Source organism: Mus musculus, chromosome 3 (genome assembly GCF_000001635.26).
Source record: "Mus musculus strain C57BL/6J chromosome 3, GRCm38.p6 C57BL/6J".
NCBI lineage: Eukaryota > Metazoa > Chordata > Mammalia > Rodentia > Muridae > Mus > Mus musculus.
This window is the reverse complement of record NC_000069.6, coordinates 88,518,685-88,541,433: the sequence shown is the minus strand read 5'-3', so window position 1 is coordinate 88,541,433 and position 22,749 is coordinate 88,518,685. Positions and strand designations below refer to the sequence as shown.

General features: G+C 52.0%; 1 protein-coding gene, 1 long non-coding RNA gene and 1 other non-coding gene across 3 annotated transcripts; 2 read left to right on the top strand and 1 right to left on the bottom strand.

Annotated features, from left to right (window-relative positions):
- Window positions 1-39: 39 nt before the first annotated feature.
- Mex3a (mex3 RNA binding family member A) lies at window positions 40-9,488 on the bottom strand. The gene is made up of 2 exons (NM_001029890.3): window positions 8,586-9,488; window positions 40-5,361 (listed from the first exon to the last, which is right to left on the bottom strand). The coding sequence occupies exons 1-2, from the start codon at window positions 9,037-9,039 to the stop codon at window positions 4,253-4,255; spliced, it is 1,563 nt and encodes a 520-aa protein (NP_001025061.2). The 5' UTR covers window positions 9,040-9,488; the 3' UTR covers window positions 40-4,252.
- Window positions 5,052-5,133, top strand: Mir1905 (microRNA 1905). The gene has a single exon (NR_035434.1). It is a non-coding gene; the product is annotated as a microRNA 1905 (primary transcript).
- Window positions 9,489-9,553: 65 nt separating the features above from the next.
- Window positions 9,554-12,168, top strand: Gm38618. The gene is made up of 2 exons (XR_867447.3): window positions 9,554-10,077; window positions 11,041-12,168. It is a non-coding gene; the product is annotated as a predicted gene, 38618 (long non-coding RNA).
- Window positions 12,169-22,749: the final 10,581 nt, after the last annotated feature.

Sequence of the window (22,749 nt, the reverse complement as noted above, 5' to 3'; positions counted from 1 at the left end):
ACCCAAGATCCAGCTGGCACACAGTGAAAGACAAGAGCCTTAAGTAATAATACTTTTAATAAAATTAACTTCTCAATAGCACATTTAATACATTAACCCTCCCCCTTCTTGGTTTCTCTGCATTGTGTGCAACATCACTTTGACTTGATTAATTCATGGGTCTGTTTTATTTCCCACCTTTACTTTGCATTTGAAATCTTCCTTGGTGATTTGTATGAGTCACTGGATGCCTCAAATTAAGTCTGACCACGATCCTACTCTACTTTCTACAGTGGAGAGACCATCTTCCCTGCCCCAGGGCTGTCTCCACCCAACCACTCGACCCTCTGAGCACTCACCCTCGAGCATGCTAGGGAAATCCTCCCCATTCCCAGATGCTACCATCTCCAACTACTGAGGGTCCTAGGGCAAAAAGGGCAGGGGGACTTCTAGTCTCTAGATGGGGTGAGAAGAGTAAACTGCGGAGAGGGAGAAGTGTTTGGGCTCTAGGGTCAAGAAGTGGCAATGTCAATCACTGGTGTCCCGCTTGCTTAAGCTAAAGCCAAGAGGCCTCTCCCATTCCCGATCTGATTGCTAGCTGGGGCTGATGGAAAGAAGGCAAGTGCTTAAAAATGCCTATTTCTCACATGCAAAGCCAGGCTTCCGGATTTCTGTGGGGAAGATGATGTGATGTGGCCCTAATGGGTGATTCTTATCTGAACACAGCTGGGAGCTGTGACACAAGGGTTGCACAGAGGCCACCCAAGTTCCTGCACTTTTATCTGTTCTTGGGGGTGGGATGGGGTGGGGGAGTTCTCCCAGGCTCATAAGGACAATACTTGCACTCTACTTCCTGAGTCGGAAGTCTTTCGTGGAATGTTAACTTCTTTGAGACTCCATGAAGCCAGGAGTAGTGGTGCGAACCTTGTAGGCCCAGCAACTAAAGGCAGCAAGATGGCTGCTAGTTTAAGGCCAGACTGAGCTACAGACCCTGTGTCAAAAAACAACAAATGAACAAAATCCCCACTACAGATGTGAAGGGAAACAGCGCTAGAAACTGCAATGCCGCTCTCATACTGCATGGGTGCTGGAGGCTAAGCTGATCAGCAGTTGCTGGCTCATTCACAGAATAGCTCCACCTGGCTCTTGAACCCACTGGTAGCAAGATGGACCGAGGTGACTTCAAGGACTTCCTCAGGGTGGCCTGGGAGGGTTGGACATTAGGAGTAGGGGCTTCCTAACAGATGGCCAGGCTCAGCCGAGCTGCACTGAGCTTCGGATGACCAGTGTGTACCCTTGCAAAGACCCTGGGACAGAGCCTCTCCTGTACTTATCCCACACTTAAACCCAAGGATTCTCAGAATCAACCCCAGCAGACTGGAAGCTCCCAATCTCAGCTAGCAGCCTGCTCTAGCCCTGTCCCCAGGGATAGGGCAGCTCAGCCACTGGCCTCTATTCTTTTTCTTCCCCCATACTTTTATACATTCTACCGGGCTCAGGGGCCCACAATGCTACTAAACTTTAAGCTATCTTGAGTATCGTCTACTAAGTAACTAGTAATTCTTTTTCTTTCTCTAGGATTATATGAAATAAATTTGAATTATTTTGTAGTATTCTCTTCTTTTAAACCCCTCGGTTTTTCTTTCTCATTTTTTTTTTTAATTTTTTGGTTAAAAAAAATCTATTTCTCTTAAATCTCACACCTCTGAGGGTTTCAGTCGGCCAACTAGGCCTCAGTTCTGGTTTTCCCTCCTGACTGCCCCTGGCACAGGGTAGGGGAAGGAGGGACACTCCAGGACCCTCAGTCCTTAGTCCCAAAGCTGCTTCCTTTCTGGTTAATCCCTTCCTTTGTTTGGCTCTGCCGGCTCCCCTGAGGGGGAGGGGGAGGGGAGCCCACAGAATGAAATCCAATCTACTGGTGGGGGCCCCAGAAGGGACCAACTCCCTATCCCCTCTCCACCATCCACCCCAGGATGCTCCCCCAAGAAAAGCAAATGACATTTCTCCCCAAAAAGAAGTGGGGGAAAAAAAAGAACATAAACCCGAACATATATTAAAAACTTTTTTTAAGATTTAACTCTGAATACAAATGTATTTTTTTTCTTCTCTCCCTACATATATTCTAAACCTTCTAAAGTTTTTTTTTTTAAGGATCACTTTATCATAAAATAAAATATCCTTTTCATATAATAAATTACCTAATAAAAAGTCTTTTTTTCATATTAGCCCAGGTTCTTTGCTACATTTATACGGTAATAAATGCCTTTATTAAAATAGAATATTAAATTATAAAGAACTGCTTTTTTTTCTTTTTTTGCTATTTTTGTTTCCTCTCCTCTGTTGGTCGCCCATCTCACTCCCCCATTGCTTTGTTTTGCTGCTCGCTCACTTTTGCGCTTGTTTCTAGGAAAGGCTCACTCAGCAAGGGTGGGATTGGATCTGTGGAGCCCCTAGTGTAACAGTCTTTTGCCTTTGTGGGTAAGGAGTGGAGAGGGGGAGGGGACTGACAGACAGACATCCCTTCTTCCCACCCCCCTCCCATCCCCTGCCCCTGGGCAACCCAGGGTGCCCATTTGGTTTGGTTTCTATTGTACAGACATCTCAAGATGGCTCACATTGATGGAAAGGAGGGAAGCTGCCACAGGCCAGTTTTCTGGGCTGTGACCTCCTTCCTCTCCCCTCCCAGGCTGGTGGTCTGGAGGGGAAGGCTGAGGAGAGGCAAGTTAATTCACAAGAGGCAGGAGAGAGAGAGACCTCCCTCTGCCCTCATCCCACATCCTTTCCCCATCCAGGAAGAGTGGGACTCCTGAGCTAGAGCTCAGAATATCCCACCCAATTATATACAAGCATCTCCTGGGCCTCCTGGTCACCCATCCTCTCCTGGCCCGACCAGCGGAACCCGGGAGAGTAGGAGGCTGCTGACAGACACAAGTGAGCAAGAGGAGTAGTGAAGGGGTGCTAGACCTATCACAATACCTGATTCCTGTAACAGGCTCCACCGCACCCCAATCCTGCTTTGCCCTGGCCTGACCCCTCACCAAAGATCTGGCCTCTCTCCTCAGCCAGTGGGTAAGACAGAGAATTCATGATTTGTGGCTAATAAGGACTCAATAATGGTTCAGCTAGGTGCAGAGAGAGGTCGGGGGTAGGCCACTGCAGGTGAGGGGGAGGGGAGCCCGTCCAGACACATCTCTCTTGCCCCAGGACTTTTCCTACTTTTGGCTTTCCCTTGCCTTGGGCAGAAGACCCAGGATAAGATGCTCCCTAAGTATAATGCCCATAGATGATAAAGGCAGGGTTCCAACCTTTCATGTACCCCATTACTAGTTTCCCGTCTCAAACTGATTCTTTGGAGGAGTGGGGGAAAAGGGCTGTCCTCTACATGAAGAGGAACTGGAGGTGGGGGCTATCAAAACACTCTCCAGACTTCTCTCCCAAGAAAATGATATCCCCAAAGCTGGGCTAGAAGAGGTAAGAGGATGGAAAGAAACATGTGGCTGGGGGCTGAGGGAGAGGGGGACAGAATAGGGAAAACAACAACAACAACAACAGAAACCAAAGGGCAGATCCAGAAACAAACAAACAAAAAAAAATTGGGGGAAAAGCCAAGCAAACAATTGAAGGGGGAAGAGAAGCCCCTTTCCAGATCTCTAGCCCAGCTTTGTAAGATGGGTAAGTTGTGAGCCCTTTATCGACATCCTCCATCACCCTGGAAGATCTATGCAGATCTTTAATAGGCCCCCATCTCCCTATACTGTTGGGAACTCAGGATATGAGTGAGTGAGTGAGTGTGTGTGTGTGTGTGTGTGTGTGTGTGTGTGTGGGCTAAAGGGTCATGTTAGGAGATGGGAGGTCAGGACCAGAGGGCTAGCGAATCAGGAAGAGCACCTCTAACTACAGATGGCAAGTCTCCCTGTTCTTACCCCTCCAGAGAAGGGGCAAAATGACATGTGGATAGGGAGAAGGGAAAGGTCAGGATGTGTGTCCTGGTGGCCACTTCTGGCTAAACAAAAGCTTCTCTTAGCTGCTTCCAGATTTAAGGGTGTGTTGAGGTATCAGAGTTGTAACTCTAGTAAAACTTATGGCCCCTCCCAAAGGGTAACCAGAGGCTCTGAAAATGGCCCCGCCCCCAGCCACTCAGGCCTCCTTGTCCCCACCCCAGCGAGTGAATATTTCCAAGCACCTTGCCCTGTAGTCACTGATTTTTCAAAAAGCCCTACAGGTCCAGGGCAGCACCCGAGGGAGCGGGCCCAGGAGACCAGGGACATGGAGCTTAGGAAAATATTCGGATGGCTTGTGTGGCGGTGATGTGGCAGACAGGACACTCTGGGTCCGTCCTCTCGCAGATGCGTACTGCACACTCCATGCAGAAAAGGTTGTGTCCACAGGGCACCAGGGCTGCTGTCACTTCACTCTCAAAGCACACCATGCAGTCCCGCCCGCTGCCGGGGCTCCGCAGCCCGCCTGTCCCCAGTTTAGAGAAACCCTGCAGTGGCTCTCCGGGTGGCCTCCGAGGGAGCCCGGTCAGCTGCTCTGGCCCCGCAGAGGTGGCAGGAGAGCGATGCGCGCCTGGGGGGCCCGCGCGTGCCTTGGCTGAAGAGGAGGAGGAGGAGGCAGAGGAGAAGAGCACCGAGGTGGGCGTGGCATTCTCCTGACCCGCCCACAGCGGGGGGCTTGTCTCTGCCACGCCATAGTACACGTCCTGCTTGCCCACACCGTAGCCCGGAAACAGATATCCGCTGTAGCCAAAGTCCCCGCCCTGCTCGCTTAGGCGCGGGGCCTCAAAGGCCGAGTCCACGCCGCATTCGCCTATGCAGCCCAGGCTGTTCTGCCTGAAGGTGGAGAGCGGCTTACAGCCTGGAGCATGCACCCGCCAGGCGTCTGAGTAGCGGCTGTCCAAGGCAGCGTCAGGGCTGCCAGCCAGGAAGTCGCCGTCGCTGTTGTATTCAAGAATCTTGCCGGTGCGCACAGCGATGTGCGTCTCGATCTCCTCCCGCGCACGCTCCACGTTGCCCGGTGCGCCGGTTATCTCAAACACGGGGTCGCGGTCCCGGCTGGGAGTGATGATGTACGTGTTGGTCTGCTGCTGGATGCGTTTGATGGTCGCTCCCTTGGGGCCCACCACCAGTCCCACCACGCGGTAGGGTACTCGTACACGGATGGTCACTTGGCCTGGCAGAGCAGGGGCCACGCCAAAGGCGGCGCCAGACTTGTTGCGTGAGGCTCTTATCATGGAGAAGTGCTCAGCTGCAGAGATGATCTCCCGCCGGGCTGTGGCCACGTCTTCCCGCCTCCCAGTCACCATGAACACTGGCTCCTCACCTCGCACAGGTGTCTTGATGTAGGTGTTGGTTTTGGCCCTCAGAGCCTTAATCTTGCAGCCTGGACAGAGTGGGGAAAAATTTTACAGGACAAAGGAGTTTGTACCTTCCCCCAGAATCCCAGCTTCCCGAAAATCCTTCAGTTGATCCAGTGACACCTTCAAGACCACAAATACAACCTACCCCCCAATTTGACCAATTGAATGCACTAGTTTGTCCTGTGTTCCATTTGGGGCCTTCCAGATACACTCCTCTGAGACCCCCCTCCTTCAGAGCCTTTGAGAGAAGAAGCGGCTAACTCAAAACCTCACAAACTCTTCCCTTAGCACCTGCCGGCACGTCCACTCCCTCCATCTCACCTTCCTCTCAGTGACTGCTCATGGTCTTTGCTCAAAGCTCCAATGCACTCATTAACCCAGTCTACTCATGTGACTTCCATTCATTAAAAGAGTCTGTCCTCTAGCTCACCCAGGGACATTGGCTACTGTGTGCTGCGACCTCCCCAGGCCCTCCTAGCATCCCTAGAAGTAGAGACCAAAATCAGAGAAACACTAAACCAGGGGCAGCAGGAGGGAGGTGGGGAGACCACATAATCTCTGTGCTTCTCCACACCATAAAGCATTAGCAGCCCCTGATTCAGTGTGGGGGGTGGGGGTGGGGCTCAAGGGGTCAGAATCTCAGGGAGAAGTAGGAAGACAGTATCATCCAGAGGACCTAAGGCCTGTCCTCTTGTCCTCTTGTCCTCTTGTCCTCCCTGCCTGACGCCCAGGGCAGGACTGAGATGTCCTGGAGGTTGAGGAGAGGGGAACTGAGCATTTCTGGACCCCAGCTCCTGCTTTGAAGGAGGATCAGGTTAGAGCTGGGAGGCTGGGAGAGGCAGGAAGAGAAAGAAAAGCGAGACAAAGAGAAGAGGAGGGGGAAAGCAGGAATGCCCGTCAGAAAAGTCTGCAGACCTCAGGCTGGGTGGACTTGCCTGGCTTTACAGAGCCTCTGTGTCTTAGCCCTCCTTCAGAGTTCAGGGGCCTTGGGGCCTAAGGCAATGAGAGTGCCTTCATCCAAGCAATACTGTAGGGTGGAGCAGAACACCTCTTCACATGTCCACAGGCTCTCTCCATCTCACTTTAGCCCAGCGCACAGACTGTACATTAGTACACACCCACACCTTTGCCCCACTCTCACAGGCAGAATCCCTGAGTTCCTCAGGCACATCTCAGTGCTGCGTGCCCTTCCTCATGTACCCATCCAAAGCCATAAGGCTGCTCCTGTAACTGCCCCAATTGCAGGCCTCTGGTGAGCTTGCTTGTTCTTTCTCCTCCTTCCTCCATTCCCAAAGTGTCTTTTCTAACCCTAATGAATTGGTGGGACTCAGTGGGTTAGGAATGTACCTAACATATAGTAGGAAGGAAAAATGTAACCCCCATTTCTTTTCAGACCTGTTGGCAGATAAGAAGTCCTACTTGTTGCCAAGCCCACAGCCTTGCTGCTTTAATATCTGGATGGTGGCTTGGTTCCTGAGGCTTGGAGGATAGAAGAACAATACTTTCTGCCACCTCTGTTTATTATGTGCCACCCCGATGGGCACCTAGGTTCTGGCTCCTAAGTTTTGAATCCAAAAACTAACTTCATAGGGAGTTAGGTGTCTTTGGGAGATCTGGAGTTTGGAAGGACAAACCCAAGGGAGAAAGCCTGAGGCCGGGCTGTACAGAACGTATCAGCCTCAGCATCTTGGGTTCTGCAACCCTGAAGAAGCTTCCGTAGAAGTAGAGGTCAAAGTCAGAGAGGGAGCAGCAGCACGAGGGAGGTGAAAGGACTTCCATCTGCTTACAGAATGGGGAAGGGAGAACTTCTGTTCTCTGACAATATTCTACTAGGACAAGCTCTACTTTTATGATGGTTAGACACATTTGTGAAGGAAGCAGAAGAGTAAAGGACCCCATTAAATCCTGGTGCCTTCCACGACCTCACCCAAGTAAAGTTATTAATATCCCCACCCAACACCAGGCTCTGAATCTCCAGGGTTTGACAAGGAGGGGAAATCCAACTTTCTAAACCAGAAACCCCCAAGAGATTGAGGGAGGGGGCGCTGTGCAGGGGAGGGGCAAGTTCCCCTCCTCCACTCCAAATCCTCCAGCCCCAACACTGGGATGGATGAAGTGGAATATGTGGTAGGGGCCCCAGCCTGCCTCCCCTCCACTGCCAGGAACTGGCCTTCTTCTTTACTCCCGCGGAATGCAGCCCCTCCATTGTTCCCCACCGTGGGACAGCTCCTCCCCCCACTCCACCTCCCAGCCCAGCCCCTTTGCCATATCCAAATCCCGCCCCCCCCCCACAAGAAGCTAGGAGGGGAAGGGTCCCTAAGATCCAGGTTGTTCAATTTGGGTCCTTACCAACACTCCCACCCATCCAGGGATGCTGGGCTGGGAGGGTGTGGTAACATACTCCATTGGCTTAATTCAACACCCCTCCCAGCACACCCAGACACGCACCCCCCCCCCATATTCCAAGTGGAGGTTTCTGTCCTGTCCCCCTTCACCGACATGCCCTTCCTGGCCTGTCCCATGAATTCACTCAGAGACTTCTCTGCAGACCCCTAGCTCCAGGCCGTGGCCAGCCCAGAACAAAAGCAAGACGGAGGAGGAGAGGCCCACGCCAAGACTGGTACTTCCTCAGAAATTCCCCTCCCCAAACACAGGGGCCCTCCAACTTCGGTGTGTAAGCGACCAAGGGACCCCTCTTTGCCAAGGGCTCCCTCATCACCTCTCCCCAGACTGGGACCCTCCCCTGGGCCACACCCCCTTTCATTCCTACACTCAGCCCAACAAAGAGGCAGCTCTTCAGTCGGGCTTCGTGGACTAGGTCTCCCTCAGAGTCCCCAACTCCAACAGCAGAAGGTCCCAGGAGTGCCCCCTCCCCAGTATACAAGCAGAAACTAGAGTAGGGGCTCCCAAGTAATTGCACATTCCGTCAGTCCTTCCAGCCAGGAGCCGACACCCCCTCCGCACAGACCCTGGGATTGGGAGGCAGCTCCCCCTCCCCTTTCCTCTCCCAGTTCCAGGATATTTCTTTGTCTACGGGCGGAGCCCCAGGGGAGGAAGGGTCCCGAGAGTCGTCCCGACTAGGGGTAGCAGGGAACTTTGTGGCACTTGGAATCTGGGCAGGGGGCGGGGCCCCCTTTGTCGGGAAGGGACAGAGCCAGAGGCGCGCAAAGAAGGAAGCGATGAACTTTCCGTGCCGGGGACAGCAAGCCCCCACTCCAACCCTCGCAGTGTCCAGACGCCCGCTTACCTTGCCTGCCCACGATCTCGGCCACGTGCTCGGAGGTGGGCACGGGAACGCACTCCGTGGTGTTGCTGCTGCCCTTCAGTCGCAGCTCGGCCTCTTTGTAGAGCGCGCAGAGCTTGGCGTCGTTCGCCCCTTTGGGGGCGGTGGGGGGCTGGGGCGTCTGCGCCGCGGGGGCCGCGCTCGGGGCGGCCGGGGCCGCCGCGGGCGGCGGCGGCGGGGCCGGCTGCGGGGGGGCGGCCGGCTGCGCGGGGGCGCCGCCCCCCCCACCTCCCCCGTCCTCGCCCGCCGTGGGGGCGGGGGGCTCCCCCAAACCCAGGAGGCAGAGTTGATCAAGAGCCAGCTGAAGGGCGCGCTCGTCTTCCAGCAGCCCTCGGTCCTTAGCGCTTCCCCCGAAACATCCTAGTTCTCCAAAGCCCCCATTTCTTTCCATTATTCCAGATACCACTAGACTAGGCATGGCGAAACAAAAGCTGGGGGAGAGAGGGAGAGAGAGAGGTGGTGGAAGGGAGAAGAGGAGAGAGGAGGGGAGGGGAGAGGAGAGGAGGGGGTGTGTGGGGAGGGGGAACAAAGAGCTGGGGAGGGGGGAAGAAAGCGAGATAGAAAGATAGACCCACCCCTAAGCCCCCCTCCCCAAGCACCCTGTAACCTGACTCCCCTCGCCCCAGCCCCCGGGTGGGGGTGGGGGAAAAGAAGCAAAACCAAGAAAGCAGATCTCCTCTCGCTCCGGGGTGACGGGGTGGGGTGGGGGGCTGCGGGCCCTAGCCCCCACCCCTCCGCCTCGGACCCAGAGTCTCTACCCTCCGCCGAGCAGACGCCCCCTTAGGTTCCCGCACCGAGCCCCAGTCCCGGAGCGTCGCTCAGTGGCCCCCAATAGAGCCCAGCCCCTTCCAGCGCTCAAACTCTTTTGTTTTAAATGAACTGGATGGAGCAGCATGGAACTGACGGGAGGGGGGCGCGCCGGGGGCGCCCGGGGCATGCCGGGAGTTGTAGTTTCCCGCCCTCGGGCGCGGGGAGGAATTCCTCAACCCGGGCAAGAAGGGGATTGCGCCCCTCGGGCTCTGCCCACTGGTCACGGGAAAAGCCTCGGGTGGGTTGGGAGTTGTGGTCCGAGAAATTTTAGGAGCTGGCAGTATGCGGGAAGGGAGCGGGTGTGGAAAGGCGTTTCTCCTCTGCCCGCGGGTCCCGGGCCTCTTTCTTATGGTAATGAGGGCCGGGGCGGAGCGGCCTCGTGGCTGCAGTGCCCTCCCTCCTCCCGCGCGCGATCGCGGAGTCCACGGGCTCGGGCCTCTGGGAGAGAGCTGGTGGAGCAGACAAAGCCCGCGGCCGCTACAGTGGGAGGAGCAGGTCTCTGCGCTGTGTGGGGGCCAGGAAGGGGCGTTCGGTTGGGGGTGGGACCCCCGGTAGAGGATGTGGTTCCCTCTCTTCTCGGAGGTAGCAAGCCCTTCCCCCTCCCCCAGCCCCCCAGTTCCGGGATCTCAGAGGCCACGACTGGGAGGTGAGTTAGTTCGTGCCCCCGTGGTCCGTGCAGTGACCCGGGGAGGATGAGGAGGCGTGGAGGGAGAGGATGGGGGTGGGGGCTGATCCGGGAAGCCAGAAGGGTCCTAGAGGCTTCGTATGGCTTAATTTGGAGCCTTGAACCTTGAGTAACAGGAGTGAGATTGGGGGCCCCTGAGAACCCAGGTTTTTTATTTTTACTTTTTTAGACCTGAGCCTCGAATATAGTGGAGGAAATCTTTTGTCCCTTAGGACGGTCATTTCGCTGTTTCCTTTGCCTCCTTTATAAACCAGTAATTCAGCCCTTTTAACCCTAGAAATATGGCGAAAGAGATCATAAATAAGCTTTTAAGATTTGACTGTTAAGAGGGGAGTTAGAGTGTACTGCATTCTTTTCTCTTTCTTTCTTTTTTACTTCCCCCCTACTCTGTATCTTCTGGTTTTTGTTTTTGTTTTTCTTTCAAGAGAGGGATGGGATCTAAAGGTCTTGTGGTCAGGCTCAAGGAGTCACCTCCCCAAGTTGGATCACAGTAGATGGGTATGCTGGGTGGGTAGGAGTCCCGCCCCTGCCCGAGGGGTTTCCTTTGGGAAATCTGAGCTAGTCTAGAGGAAAAGTTTTGCATGAAGGTAGGGCAGTAGATTGACAATGGGGATGTCAGGAGGCACAGTGAGGCCAAAGGCCAGGAGGGCTGAGCTCAGGCCCGGTCCTTATAAGCTGATTTTTGGAAAGTGCGTTTGCACAGCATTTGGGAAGGCTGGAGTCTGAGCTGAGTGGTCGGTGGGTATGAGAGTTGTGGCTCTCCCCCTTCGGTATAGATGGTGAAGGAGAACTTTGAGCTGAGGGACCTGGCTAGCTAGAGTAGGGGAGGAGGTGCCCCACATGGAGGACTTTATGGGAGTGGATGCTCTCGCCTTCCAGCAGGAGTGGAGGAAGGCTTCTGACTCCTGTTCACCTCTCTCCCAGGAACCTGGACTTGGGCGCTGGGAGTTTCTTTGGAGAAAGTTTCTACTGGAGACCAGGTGACGGTGGGGCTAACAGCTGTTTGCAGCTTTCCTGTCCTCACTGAAACCAGATTCCCCCCAGAGTTTGCCCCATCTCTGATTTCCTCCTCACTAAACCAATTAAGGCAGGAGGTTAATGACCAAAAAAGCCTTGGGGATTTGATCGGGGAGGAAAACAAAGGGCAGAATCTATGAGTGGAGAGAGGATGCTGCTGAAAGGGAAAGGGACAGACTGAAGGTGGAGCGGGCAGGGTGGCACCCCACTGGAATCTCCCCCCACCCCCCCACCCCACCCCATACAACAAAGATACACCAGTCCTCAGGGGATCTTAGCACCCCCCACTCAAAGTCACACTGAGACTCCAGACCTCCTCCAAGGCAGAAGAGAGCCCATGTGAGCCTAGCTCTTGGAGGGCAAGGTGTGTGTGAAGGACTCAGGTGTACCCACAGAACAGGCGTGTGCTGAGATGATGGATGCACGGTTGCTGTGGGGGCGAGGGAACGGCTCTTGTTCCTGAGGCTCAGGCCTCCTTTGTTCAGGCTAATGCCACTCCGTCTGGGCTGCTGTGCACATGGGCCCAGCTCTGCTTCCCTTCCCTGGTGTCCCTGCACACCTAGGGCTAAGGACAGATGCCTGATAAGCCACTCCCTCCATTCTGCCAAAGAGTGTGGAGGGTGTGTTTTGGTCCCCTTGGGACTCTGAGGATGTCTGTCTGTCTCTCTATCTGTACATCTCTGCCTCTGCGTGTGTGTCTCTTCGTTCCTGTCTCTCTCTTCCTTGCCCTCTCCTACCCTCCTCTCCTCTCCCAACTCCTGTTTTCTGCTGAGGAATCCAAGGACCCTGATGAGTTGTTGAATTGGCTGTGGGCACTGAATACTTCTGTGTGTTTGTGTGTTTATGCATGCATGGGTGCAGGGCAGGAAAGGTGACCCAGGCCTGAGGATAGGAATGTGGGGAAGTCCATATTGGGAGACCCATTTCCCTGTCTGCTCCAAGCACTCTTGAGTGCCTGTTTTCAGCTGTCCACACAGTGACTACCAAAGTAGAAGGATACACCTAACTCCAGTGCCCTGGGAAGGGAGGGAGACATGAGAGGCTGTCACCAAGTCCCATCAAGCAGGTTGGCCTTGGTTTTTCATCCCCTGCCCCTGTTACTCTGCCCCTCACAGGCTGCCTCGGTCTCTCCTTGTCAGTTCAGCCTCCCTCATGCTTACGAGGTTTCCCTGGCCTTTTTGGGTTTTTTCTTTTTCTTTTTCTGTTTTTGTTTTTGTTTTTGTTTTTTCGAGACAGAGTTTCTCTGTGTAGCCCTGGCTGTCCTGGAACTCACTCTATAGACCAGGCTGACCTCGAACTCAGAAATCTGCCTCCCAAGTACTGGAATTAAAGGCGTGCACCGCCACCATCGCCGGGCGCCTTTTTGTTTTTTAACTAAATTGTACTTCATTTATATATTACGGGTGTGCACCCGCTGCAGCACTCCCACATGAAGGTCAGAGAACAACTTGTGGGAACAGGTTCTGTCTTCCACCACGTGAGTGAGTCCTGTGGACTGAATTCAGAGGGTCAGGTTTGGTAGCAAGTCCCTTTATCTTGACGGCCGCCTTTTTTGCCTTTTTTCCCTTTTCATTTTCTTTCTTTCTTTCTTTCTTTCTTTCTTTCTTTCTTTCTCTTTTTCCTTCCTTCCTTCCTTCCTTTCTTCTTTCTTCCTTTCTTTCTTTCTTTCTTTCTTTCTTTCTTTCTTTCTTTTCTTGGTAGGGTCTCCCATAACCCAGGCTGGCCTGAAACACATTATGTAATTAATCTAGTAGCTGAGCCTGGCCTTGAACTCCAGTCTCCATCTCATAACTACTGGTATTGCATGTGTGTGCCACCACACCTGGCCTATTTTCCTTTTTTAATACCTCATGTTGGAAGTACAGCTGGATGTCTAGCCTCTGCTTTTCTTGCTGAATGTGCAGCCAGTTTTCCCTCTTAGGCTGAAGTGTGCTGGAGTTTAGAACAGTTTTCAGTGTGTTTTGTGTGTACATGCATGTGAGTGAGTGTGTGTGTGTGTGTGCACATGCATACGCAAATGTGCCATAACACACATGTGAAAGGCAAAGGACAACTTGAGGCAATCCTAGGGATTAAATTCTAGGGGTCCACAGACTTGGGGGCCAGGTCCTTTATCCATGAGCCTTCTTGCCTGCCTTCAACTTAGTTCAGCTAATAAGAATATATTGGGTAAGAGTATGCAGCCTGTGAAAGGATCCCAGACCTGATCCCTGCTCTCATGGAGACTCAGGGTACTGGCCCACATGGCCAAGATAATAAGTGGGGGCTAAACCATCTTTGGGGCTTGGAGAGCCACCAAGGCAGGAGGGGTGGGTGGCTGGCCCTTTGTGTCTCAGCCTGGCCTCCAAGCCCTTTGCAGCCCCAGGCTTAGACCTAAACAGACAGCAGATCCCACAGCCAGATCCGCTGCACTATCCATGACTCCCCCCAGGGGAAGCAAGTCTGAGGGGCTGGGCTGGAGCCTGGGCCCCACAGGACAGCTGGCTAACAAGGCCCCTCTGGGACTCTGGTCTGGGCCCAGGCATTCAGGAGGCCGTGATACTGGAGCTGTGACAGTTGGTCCTTAGATTTCCCCACCCAGTGGCGCCAGCTCTGGTTTCTGGCTGGGTGGGGGAGGGGATTCGTTGCCCTCCTGGGACAGGGAGGCAATAGGCATGGCCCCTCGAGAGTGTCCCTGTGAGGATGGGTCCTCCCTGGGGCCGAGCGCTAGATTGGGTGTGAGAGTGCACGAAGTGGAACATTATGTGCAGGAGGTCAGAGCAGGAGTAGAAGCCAAGTGAGGCTTAACCCTGCCCGGTAGCCTCGATCGCAGGGACACGCAGTCCAGAGACTCAGGTCGATGACTCTTCTGCCTTCGATACCATCCTGTTTCCTTTTCAGAAAAGGGAAGAGGATATCAGAGAGGGAGTGAGGGAGGACCTACCATTTCTGAAGGCTCTCTTCTTACATCTTCAGACTTTATATCCAACCATACAGTATTATTTCATTACATGTATTCAGTGCTTGTGTGTACCATATCCTGAGTCGAGATCTGAGATTCTCCTTTTTAATAATATGTTTATTTTACATACATTTTACTTGGGATGTGTATCTGTGTAAGGGTTGTCAGATGCTCTGGAACTAAAATTACAAGACAGTTGTGAGCTGCCATGTGGGAGCTGGGAATTGAAGCCAGGTCCGCTGGAAGAACAGTTGGTGTTCTTTTTTTTTTTTTTTTTGTATTTTTCCCTGAGACGGGGTGTCTCTGTATAGCCCTGGCTGTCCACCTGCCTCTGCCTCCCAAGCGCTGGGATTAAAGGTGTGCACCACCACTGCCCGTCCAGTCGGTGCTCTTAACTGCTGAGCCAACTCTGTCTAGCCTAGAGGTTCTCTCCCTCTATCATGAAGGTTCTAGGGAACTCAAGGCCTCCGGCTTGGCAGCAAGCACCTTTATCTGTTGAGCCATCTCACCTGACCTTTCGAATGATTCAATCTTCATAATTCCATGGAAATGTAATTTCTACCAGTTCTTGACATAAGAAACCTGAGGCTCAGTGATGTTAAATAATTTTCCCAGGTTACACAGCTGCTAAGTGGAAACTGCACAGAGAGAGAGAGAGAGAGAGAGAGAGAGAGAGAGAGAGAGAGAGAGAGACACTCCTGGTTCCCCAGAGGTGGGCAGTGACATTAAGGGCTTGGAGACTTCCAAGGGGTGAGTAGTTTGGGGAGGCTTCCTGGCTGAGGTGGGTCCGTTGGCATCATTAAAAAAGAAATAAGGTTCGTGGGAAGGGAGAGACTTGGGAGTGTTTCTGGAGGTTGTGTGGGAAGTAACTAGGGAGGCTTGCGAGTTAGGCATTCTGGAGAGCAATGGGTACGTGTGGCCACCAGGTGGCGCCGCAGGACTCCTTTGCCTCCCATTGGTCTGGAGGGCCAGGGCTCAAGTCTGACTCCTTGTGGACCCGGTGCTCCATGCTCAGCCCTGCACAGTTCAGGCACCCAGCCGGCCCTCCGGTTTTTGGCATGGCATCTAACACGTGGAAGACAGGAAATCTTGATACCAGTCTATTCCAGATTCAGAATGGAAACCCAAAATAGAGCCCCCCTCCCCAAACAGCATACTCTGCCTTCCTGTCCTGTGCCTTCCTGAGTCCCTTAGAGATACTGTTTAGGGAAATTGTTAAGGATACAAGCATTGTGTGCAGCTGGCTGTGTCTGCATGGAAATAATAATTACCTAATAAAGATGTAAAAGTTTTCATCCGGTGACCATTGATTGAAGATTTGTTGTGCACATTGCTCTAGGCACTGGGGGGGGGTGGGGGGAGCCAGTGTTCTATTGGGGTAGGGAGTATAAATAAGTCGGTGGTGTCCTTGAGGCTAGTGACAGTCACTATGAAGACAATAAAGCGGGGAATGGGGATGGAGGCAGGAGGAGTTGGGATTGTTTTATTTTGGGAGGGGTGGGGGGCTCCCTATTTTAGGGACAGCCTCTTACTGTGTAGTCCTGGCTGGCCTGGAACTCACTATGTAGACCAAACAGGCTGGCCTCCAGCTCAGATCTGACTGCTGGGGTTAGAGACTATGCCACCACTCCAGCTCTTGTTTTATTTTGAGAGGTTCTCTTGTAGCCCCATTCTTGGCCTTGAACTTGCTATATTGCTAAAGAGGACATCAAAATCCTGGTCTTCCAGTTCTGGCCTCCCAAATGTTGAGATTGCTAGCGTGTCTCACCACACCTGCCTGAGAAAGGGTGGTGTCTGGGTACCAGGAAAGCAGCAGCAGCAGCAGCAGCAGCAGCAGCAGCAGGGTAGTTGTCTCTAGCTGCTGGAGTACCATTACCTTGTTTTATCTTTTTGTTCTTTCCTTCCCAACATCCTCCTTTCTGTGTCTGAAATCCTTGACCCTTCTTCCAGCAGACATATGGAGTAACAGGCGCTAGCTCAGGACTCAAGAACCCTGGCTTTTTAATTGTGGCTCTGACTCCAAAAAGATTCACCATCCCAGCTTCCCTTACTTCCGGTAAATGACATCACCACTCACCTGGTTGCTCAAGCCTGAAAACGGGGCCATCTGGGATTTCTGCCCTTCCTGTAACTTGCACCCAGTGCTTCAACAAAGCCTCTCAATTAAACCTCACAATACTCCCTGCCTGGCTGGAGGGCTGGCTCTGGTTAGGAGGACGGGCTGCTCTTCCAGAAGAGCTGGGTTCAGTTCCCAGCACCCAGGTGCTGGCTCAGAGGATCCAGTGCCCTCTTCTGGTCTCTGTGGGCATCAGGCACACGTGTGTCACACAGGCATACATCCAGGCAAAAATAAATAATTTTAAATTGAAAAAAATTCTGCCAGGCCTGGTAGGGTAACCTGTGATCCCAGCATTTGACAAGGGGAGGCAGGAGGATCGGGAGTGTCATGGTAGTTACATCTATATACCAAACTTGAAAACAGTTTGGACTACATGAGACCCTGTCAAAAATATCTTTTAAAAACCCTAAGATGCTGCTCGAATGTTCTCTGTGGCCTTTTATGTATCCGGCTCCCTGTCATGTGGTTAGAATGTCCTTTGTGGCCTGGTCCCTGTCCACGTGTCCAGCTGGACCACCTGGTCCTCTCCTCCTTGCCACCATTTCCTTGGATAATGCTTGTTCATTTAGCAGGATGGAACTTGCCCTGGATGACAGCTCCTGGAAACCTCCCCTGTCCCTTTTGGATGTCCCTTACCATTTTGCCACTCTGTACAGTAACTGCTTCCATTTGTGACCCCAGTGTTCTTAAAAACTCCTTAAGGATTGGGTGTCGTGCTCTGCCTTCCCAGCATCTGGTAGTGAGACACTTGCTGACCAGCAGCTGGACGCATTCATCCTTCCTTGCACATCCCGTCACATACCAACTTCTGGCTGTCCAGGGGCTGCTTCCCACCACACCTTCCCCCACTCAGCCCTCAGCCCCGAGAGGGGGCTGTCTGCATGTAGCATCACTAGGCTCCTCTGCTCTCCAGCACCCAGTCTGGAGCTCCGAGACTATACGAATGCCGTTCACCGTTCATGGTGCTCCTCTGGCTAATGACTCAAAAGAGAACTCAGCACACCCTTTCCCTTAGCCCTGACAGGTGCTTAAACAAACTGCCTGGCTGGCTTTCCCTTACAGACCTCTACTCTGGAATGAATATAGGCACTCTGGCACCTCTCCATGGCACAGTAGTGTAAAAGCTGTCATGGGACATCACCCGGGTGACTCTAAAGTCTGGCACACAGCAGGTGCTAACACATGTGTTGAGTCAAGGAATAGAAGAAGTATAAAAGGTCGTGTGATCCTGAACAAGTATCTATCCTTTGGCTGTGTGTGTGTGTGTGTGTGTGTGAGAGAGAGAGAGAGAACTCTCGTCCACATACGCACAACATGAGAGCCAGAAGAAGACATCCAGTGTCCTGCTGTCCTGCTCCATGACCACCTTATTTCCTTGAGACGGGTTCTTCCTGGCCCTGAGCTAGGCTGGCAGCCAGCACGCGCCAGTGATCTTCCTGTTTCTGCTCACACGGCACTGAAGTTAAGGGCATGCGTGCTTTTGACGTGTGCTGGAACCCTGAACTCAGGTCCTCAAGTTGGAGCAGCAAGCACTCTTTGTTTTGGAGATGGCCTCACTGCATAGCTGTGGCTGGCCAGGAGCCCTGGACCTTCGTTTTCTCTTCTGTGAAACGAAGACAAGAGGAATGTGAGACAGCCCCTGGTGTTCTGAAGTGTGGTATTCGGACAAGTGTTTAGCAACCAGGAAGGAAAGGAGCCCTGCTTTTGTAGCAATTGCCAGTTCCCAAGATAAATCCTCTCCCCATGACTGACTACAGAGTGAGCAATGGGCTGTCACTAGCACGCACAAGCTATGAATCTCAAACTCAGCACCCCGAGTGATGTGGCTCCAGCTGGAGACCGACTCTGGATAATTTCTAGGTCCTGCATTCTGTTCTGGTCCCTGAGCTGCAGTTTCCCCGGAAGCCCGAGGGTTACATGTCAGGTTGCTTCCTGCACACAATTCCAGAAGTTGGCCCAAGTCAAACCGCTTGGACGCTCATCCAGGTAGTTGACTGTACATATCTCTGGCAGCATTCACAGACTACTTAAAACCTGTTGGTTGGCTCAAGTCCTGGTGTTCAAAGCTAGGCATGCAGGTATTGAGTAACAACTTGGGATTCTGTAGTTCTGTTACCTACCTGCCTACCCTGGTAAGTACGTTTGACTCCTTTGACCTCTGACCCTGCGATGTTAGTCACCCTTCCCTCAGAATGCCTCATTCAATTCCTAAGGTTTCTTCCTCACCTACCCTTCCTTGGTCCACACAGCCCACTGTTTTTTTCCTTCTTCCTCTCTGCCTGGCTGTTCAAGTGGAGGCTTATAGGTGTCGGATACTGTTCATTACAGATGAACCCTTCCCTGATCTCCGAGCCTGAGTTCCGTGTCTCTGGAATAAAGATAATAGCAGTTACTATGGGGGATTTTTGTGGCCACTGAGAAGCAACATGGAAAGTACTGATGATATTGAATGCCCAGAAAGTGTTTAATAAGTGAGCCATGGTGGCACACGCCTTTGACCTTAGCACTCAGGAGGCAGAGGCAGGCAGATCTCTGTGAGTTCCAGGGTAATCTAATCTGGTCTACATGGTGAGTTCCAGGACAGATAAGGCTATAGCAAGACTTTGACTCAAAAAATAAAATAAAATAAAGTGCCTAATAAATGTTGGTATTTGTTTTGTTTTTTTGTTGAGACTGGATCTTATTCTGTAGCCCAGGCTGGCGTCAAACTCACAGGGAACCTTCTGCTGCAGCTTTCTAAACGCTGGCACTACAGGCATGAGCTGCCAGAGAGAGAGAGAGAGAGAGGTGGAGACCCTCAATGGGCAAGGGACTGGGTCTCTGTCCTCCCTTCTCTCATCCCCTTAGGAAGAGATCCCCACTTCTTCAAGGAGAATGCTCACTGTTCTGTGAATGAATGGACTAGTGAACCAACTGGGGGTGACTCCCTGAGACCGGCTAAGAAGGTGGCACTTCTCTAGCCCTGCCAGCAGATGGCGCCAGCTTCTCAGTCTTTCCCCAGCCAACTCCTTTAGGCTGTTTCCCACACTGCAGGTTCTCGGCTTGCTCTGGGAAGATGGAGTCCTGAGAGCAGCAATGAGGTGCCCAAGAGACTGGGTGGTGCTAGAGAAAGATGTCATCGTGGGGAGTAAAGGGCACAGACCTTGAGAGCCCCAAAGGGAATCGTTAGCTCTCTTGGGGATATGAAATGAGAGACGACACTTTAAGTCAATCTGTGAGTCAAAAGCTGAGATCTAGGAAACAGACACTTTGTGGGACATGATGTGGTGAAATCAGTCATCGAAAGAGGAAAGGGGAGGCCCCGTTTCCATGGCAGCAGTATTGTTTGTGGTAAGTGGGGGACTCCTGGGTCTCTAGTGCCCATGCACAGTGACTCACCACAGGAAAGGAAGGCTGTGGAGGGACCTGGTGCTGGGGACCGGATACCCTGTGGCTCCTGCATCCTTCCCTACCCTGGTCCCAGGCTTGTTACTAGGAAAGGAACTGAAGGTTGGAGGAACTGAGGCAGGGCAGAGGCCTAGCGCTCTGCACTCCACGCCCATGGTTGGTTCACCACCTTTAAGAATTACTGTCTCCAGTCAGGCATGCCGATGAATATTTTTGATTCCAGCACTCAGGAGACAGAGGCAGGTGGATCTCTTGAGTTTGAGGTCAGTCTGGTCTACAGAGCAAGTTCAAGGACAGCCAGGGCTGTCTTTAAAAACCTAATTAATTAGCTAATTAATTAAAAATAGAATTACAGTCTCACTGGACAGGAGAGAAACTATCACGCTGGCCATACTGCACAGTGGGGGCATGAATGGTAAAGATTAGAGTCCAGGACATTGTTCCAAAGAAAGCAGACAAGGATGGACAGGCTTGGCTGTTGAGAGGATGGCCAAGAGCTGGACGGGCACAGGGAGGGGACGCCACAGCTCGCAGCCCCACTGGCAGGGTCCCTTTGGGGAACCCCATTTGGCAGACCTGCAAAATAAGAGAACCAGACTGGAAATTGTTATTTAAAGAAAAATTAGGAGCTTGGTGGCGGTGGCGAACACCTTTGATCCCAGCACTTAGGAGGCAGAGGGATCTTTGTGAGTTCCAAGCCAGCCTGGTCTACAGAGTGAGTTCCAGGACAGCCAGAGCCACACAGAGAAACCCTGTCTTGAAAAACAATCAAACTGTAGTTCAATTCCCAGCAGCCACATGGCAGCTCACAACTGTTTGTAACTCTAGATCCAGAGGATCTGATATTGTCACATAGACACGCAGACAGAACTCCAATGCACATAAAAACAAAGCTTAAAGAAGAACAAATAAAATCAAGAGGGTTCAGAGGTGGCCAGGCAAATGTGGTGCATACAGATAAATGCAGGCAAAACATACATACGAAGTCAATAAAGTTTCTTTAAGGAGATGTACTGAACAAACTATCTCTAACATCAGATTGAAATAAGTAAATGAAGGGGCTGGAGGGATGCTTAGCGGCTAAGAGCACTAAAGCTCTTCCAAAAGACCCAGGTTCAATGCCCAGTACCCACAAGATTTGATGGCTTAGAACGTTCACACAGGTAGCATAGGCATATGCAGGCAAGACAGCAATCCACATTAAAACAAAACAAAAGGGGGCAGCAAGGCGGCTTAGAGGGTAAAGGCACTTGCCAGGAATGGAGGCCTGAGTCCCAACCCTAAAGCCACATAGAGCTGGAAGGAGAAAATCAATCCCATAGAGTTGTTCTCTGGCCTACACATGAGAATGATCTTGATGGAGGCAAACTTCTTGGTCTGATATAGGCTAGAAACTGCTGTAAACCATCCCAAGACAGCAAACCTCAATCAATTCTGCTCCATCCAAAATCCCCTGTGAATGGTAGGGAGAGGGGGCATCCTATCTGCAGGCTCACCAACCTCCCAGCACTCAACAGGACCTGGGGGTTCTCAGGCTCCCCGAGTGGTTATCAGAATAGTTTCATTCTTGTTCAGCAGTAGAGGCCTCATTGTTTCAGAACAAATGGGGTATCCCCATCCTACCCCAGATCTTGAAGGAGAGAAGGTGAGCCTCTCTGTCTCTCTTCCCCTGCAGGAGAACTGGTAACCGTAGGTACACACATATCAGCTGGGAGACAGTGTGGCATTAGCTCCTGGATTTGTTCTGTGGCTTGGAGGGACACATACCTCAGTGCATGTGTGGAGGTCGGGGCACAATCTGTTGGAGTCAGTTCTCTCCTTCCACCATGTGGGTCTCAGGGGGTTCCAGGGGTCAGACTCAGGCCATAAGGTTTGGCATCCTGTGCCTTAATCTGCTGAGCTTTCTGTCTGTCTCCCGTGTGTGTGTGTGTCTTGGTTCTTGGTTAGGGTTTTACTGCTGTGAACAGACACCATGACCAAGGCAAGTCTTATAAAGGACAACATTTAATTGCGGCTGGCTTTCAGGTTCAGAGGTCCAGTCCATTATCATCAAGGTGGCAGTATGGCAGCAACTAGGCAGGCATGGTGCAGGAGGAGCTGAGAGTTCTACACTTTCATCTGAAGGCTGACTTCCATGCAGCTAGGGTGAGGGTCTTATAGTCCACACCCACAGTGACACACCTACTCCAAGGACACATCCCCTAATGGTGCCACTCCCAGGGCCAAGCACATACAAACCATCACAGTGTGTGTGTGTGTGTGTGTGTGTGTGTGTGTGTGTGTGTGTGTGTGCCTGTCTGTCTGTCTGCCTGTGTGTGAACCTTCCCGTGGTCCTCTTGCCTCAGGCTCCTGAGTGCTGGGATTACAAGCATGAACCTGGTTTAAATCTTTGTTTCACTTTATCATTATTGTGTGTTAGTACATGATAGGGGCATGCTCCAGTGCAGGTGTGGATGCCAGAAGGTAGCTCTGTGCAGTTGCTGTTCTTCCCCCATATGGGTTCTGGTTGGATCTCAGGTCACCAATCCTACCTGGCCCCTTGTTTAGGGGCTCACTCTATAGCCTTGGATGGTCTATTAGGTAGACTAGGCTGGTCTCAAACTTACAGCAATCCCTTTGCTTCTACCTCTGAAATGGTTTTGATATTAGTTGTTTTTTAAAAATTATCTATCTATCTATCTATCTATCTATCTATCTATCTATCTATCTATCTATTTATTTATTATATGTAAGTACACTGTAGCTGTCTTCAGACACTCCAGAAGAGGGCATCAGATTTCTTTATGGATGGTTGTGAGCCACCATGTGGCTGCTGGGATTTGAACTCCGGACCTTTGGAAGAGCAGTTGGCGCTCTTAACCGCTGAGCCATCTCTCCAGCCCCATTACTTGGTTTTTTGTTTGTTTATTTAATGGCAACTGGGGCCTATAAAGACAGAACAAAAATGCCAAGGTCATAGAAAGTTAGTGGGAAATGAACTAGATTCTTTTTTTTTTTTTGGTTTTTCAAGACAGGGTTTCTCTGTGTAGCCCTGGCTGTCCCGGAACTCACTCTGTAGACCAGGCTGGCCTCAAACTCAGAAATCCAACTGCCTCTGCCTCCCAAGTGCTAGGATTAAAGGTGTGCACCACCACTGCCCGCTATGAACTAGATTCTTGATGGGAGCAAG

Coding starts and splice junctions, on each gene's coding strand:
- Mex3a (NM_001029890.3), bottom strand. CDS start 9,039: ATGCCTAGTCTAGTGGTATCTGGAATAATGGAAAGAAATGGGGGCTTT. Junction 5,362..8,585: donor CGAGATCGTGGGCAGGCAAG/GTAAGCGGGCGT, acceptor CACTCTGTCCAG/GCTGCAAGATTAAGGCTCTG.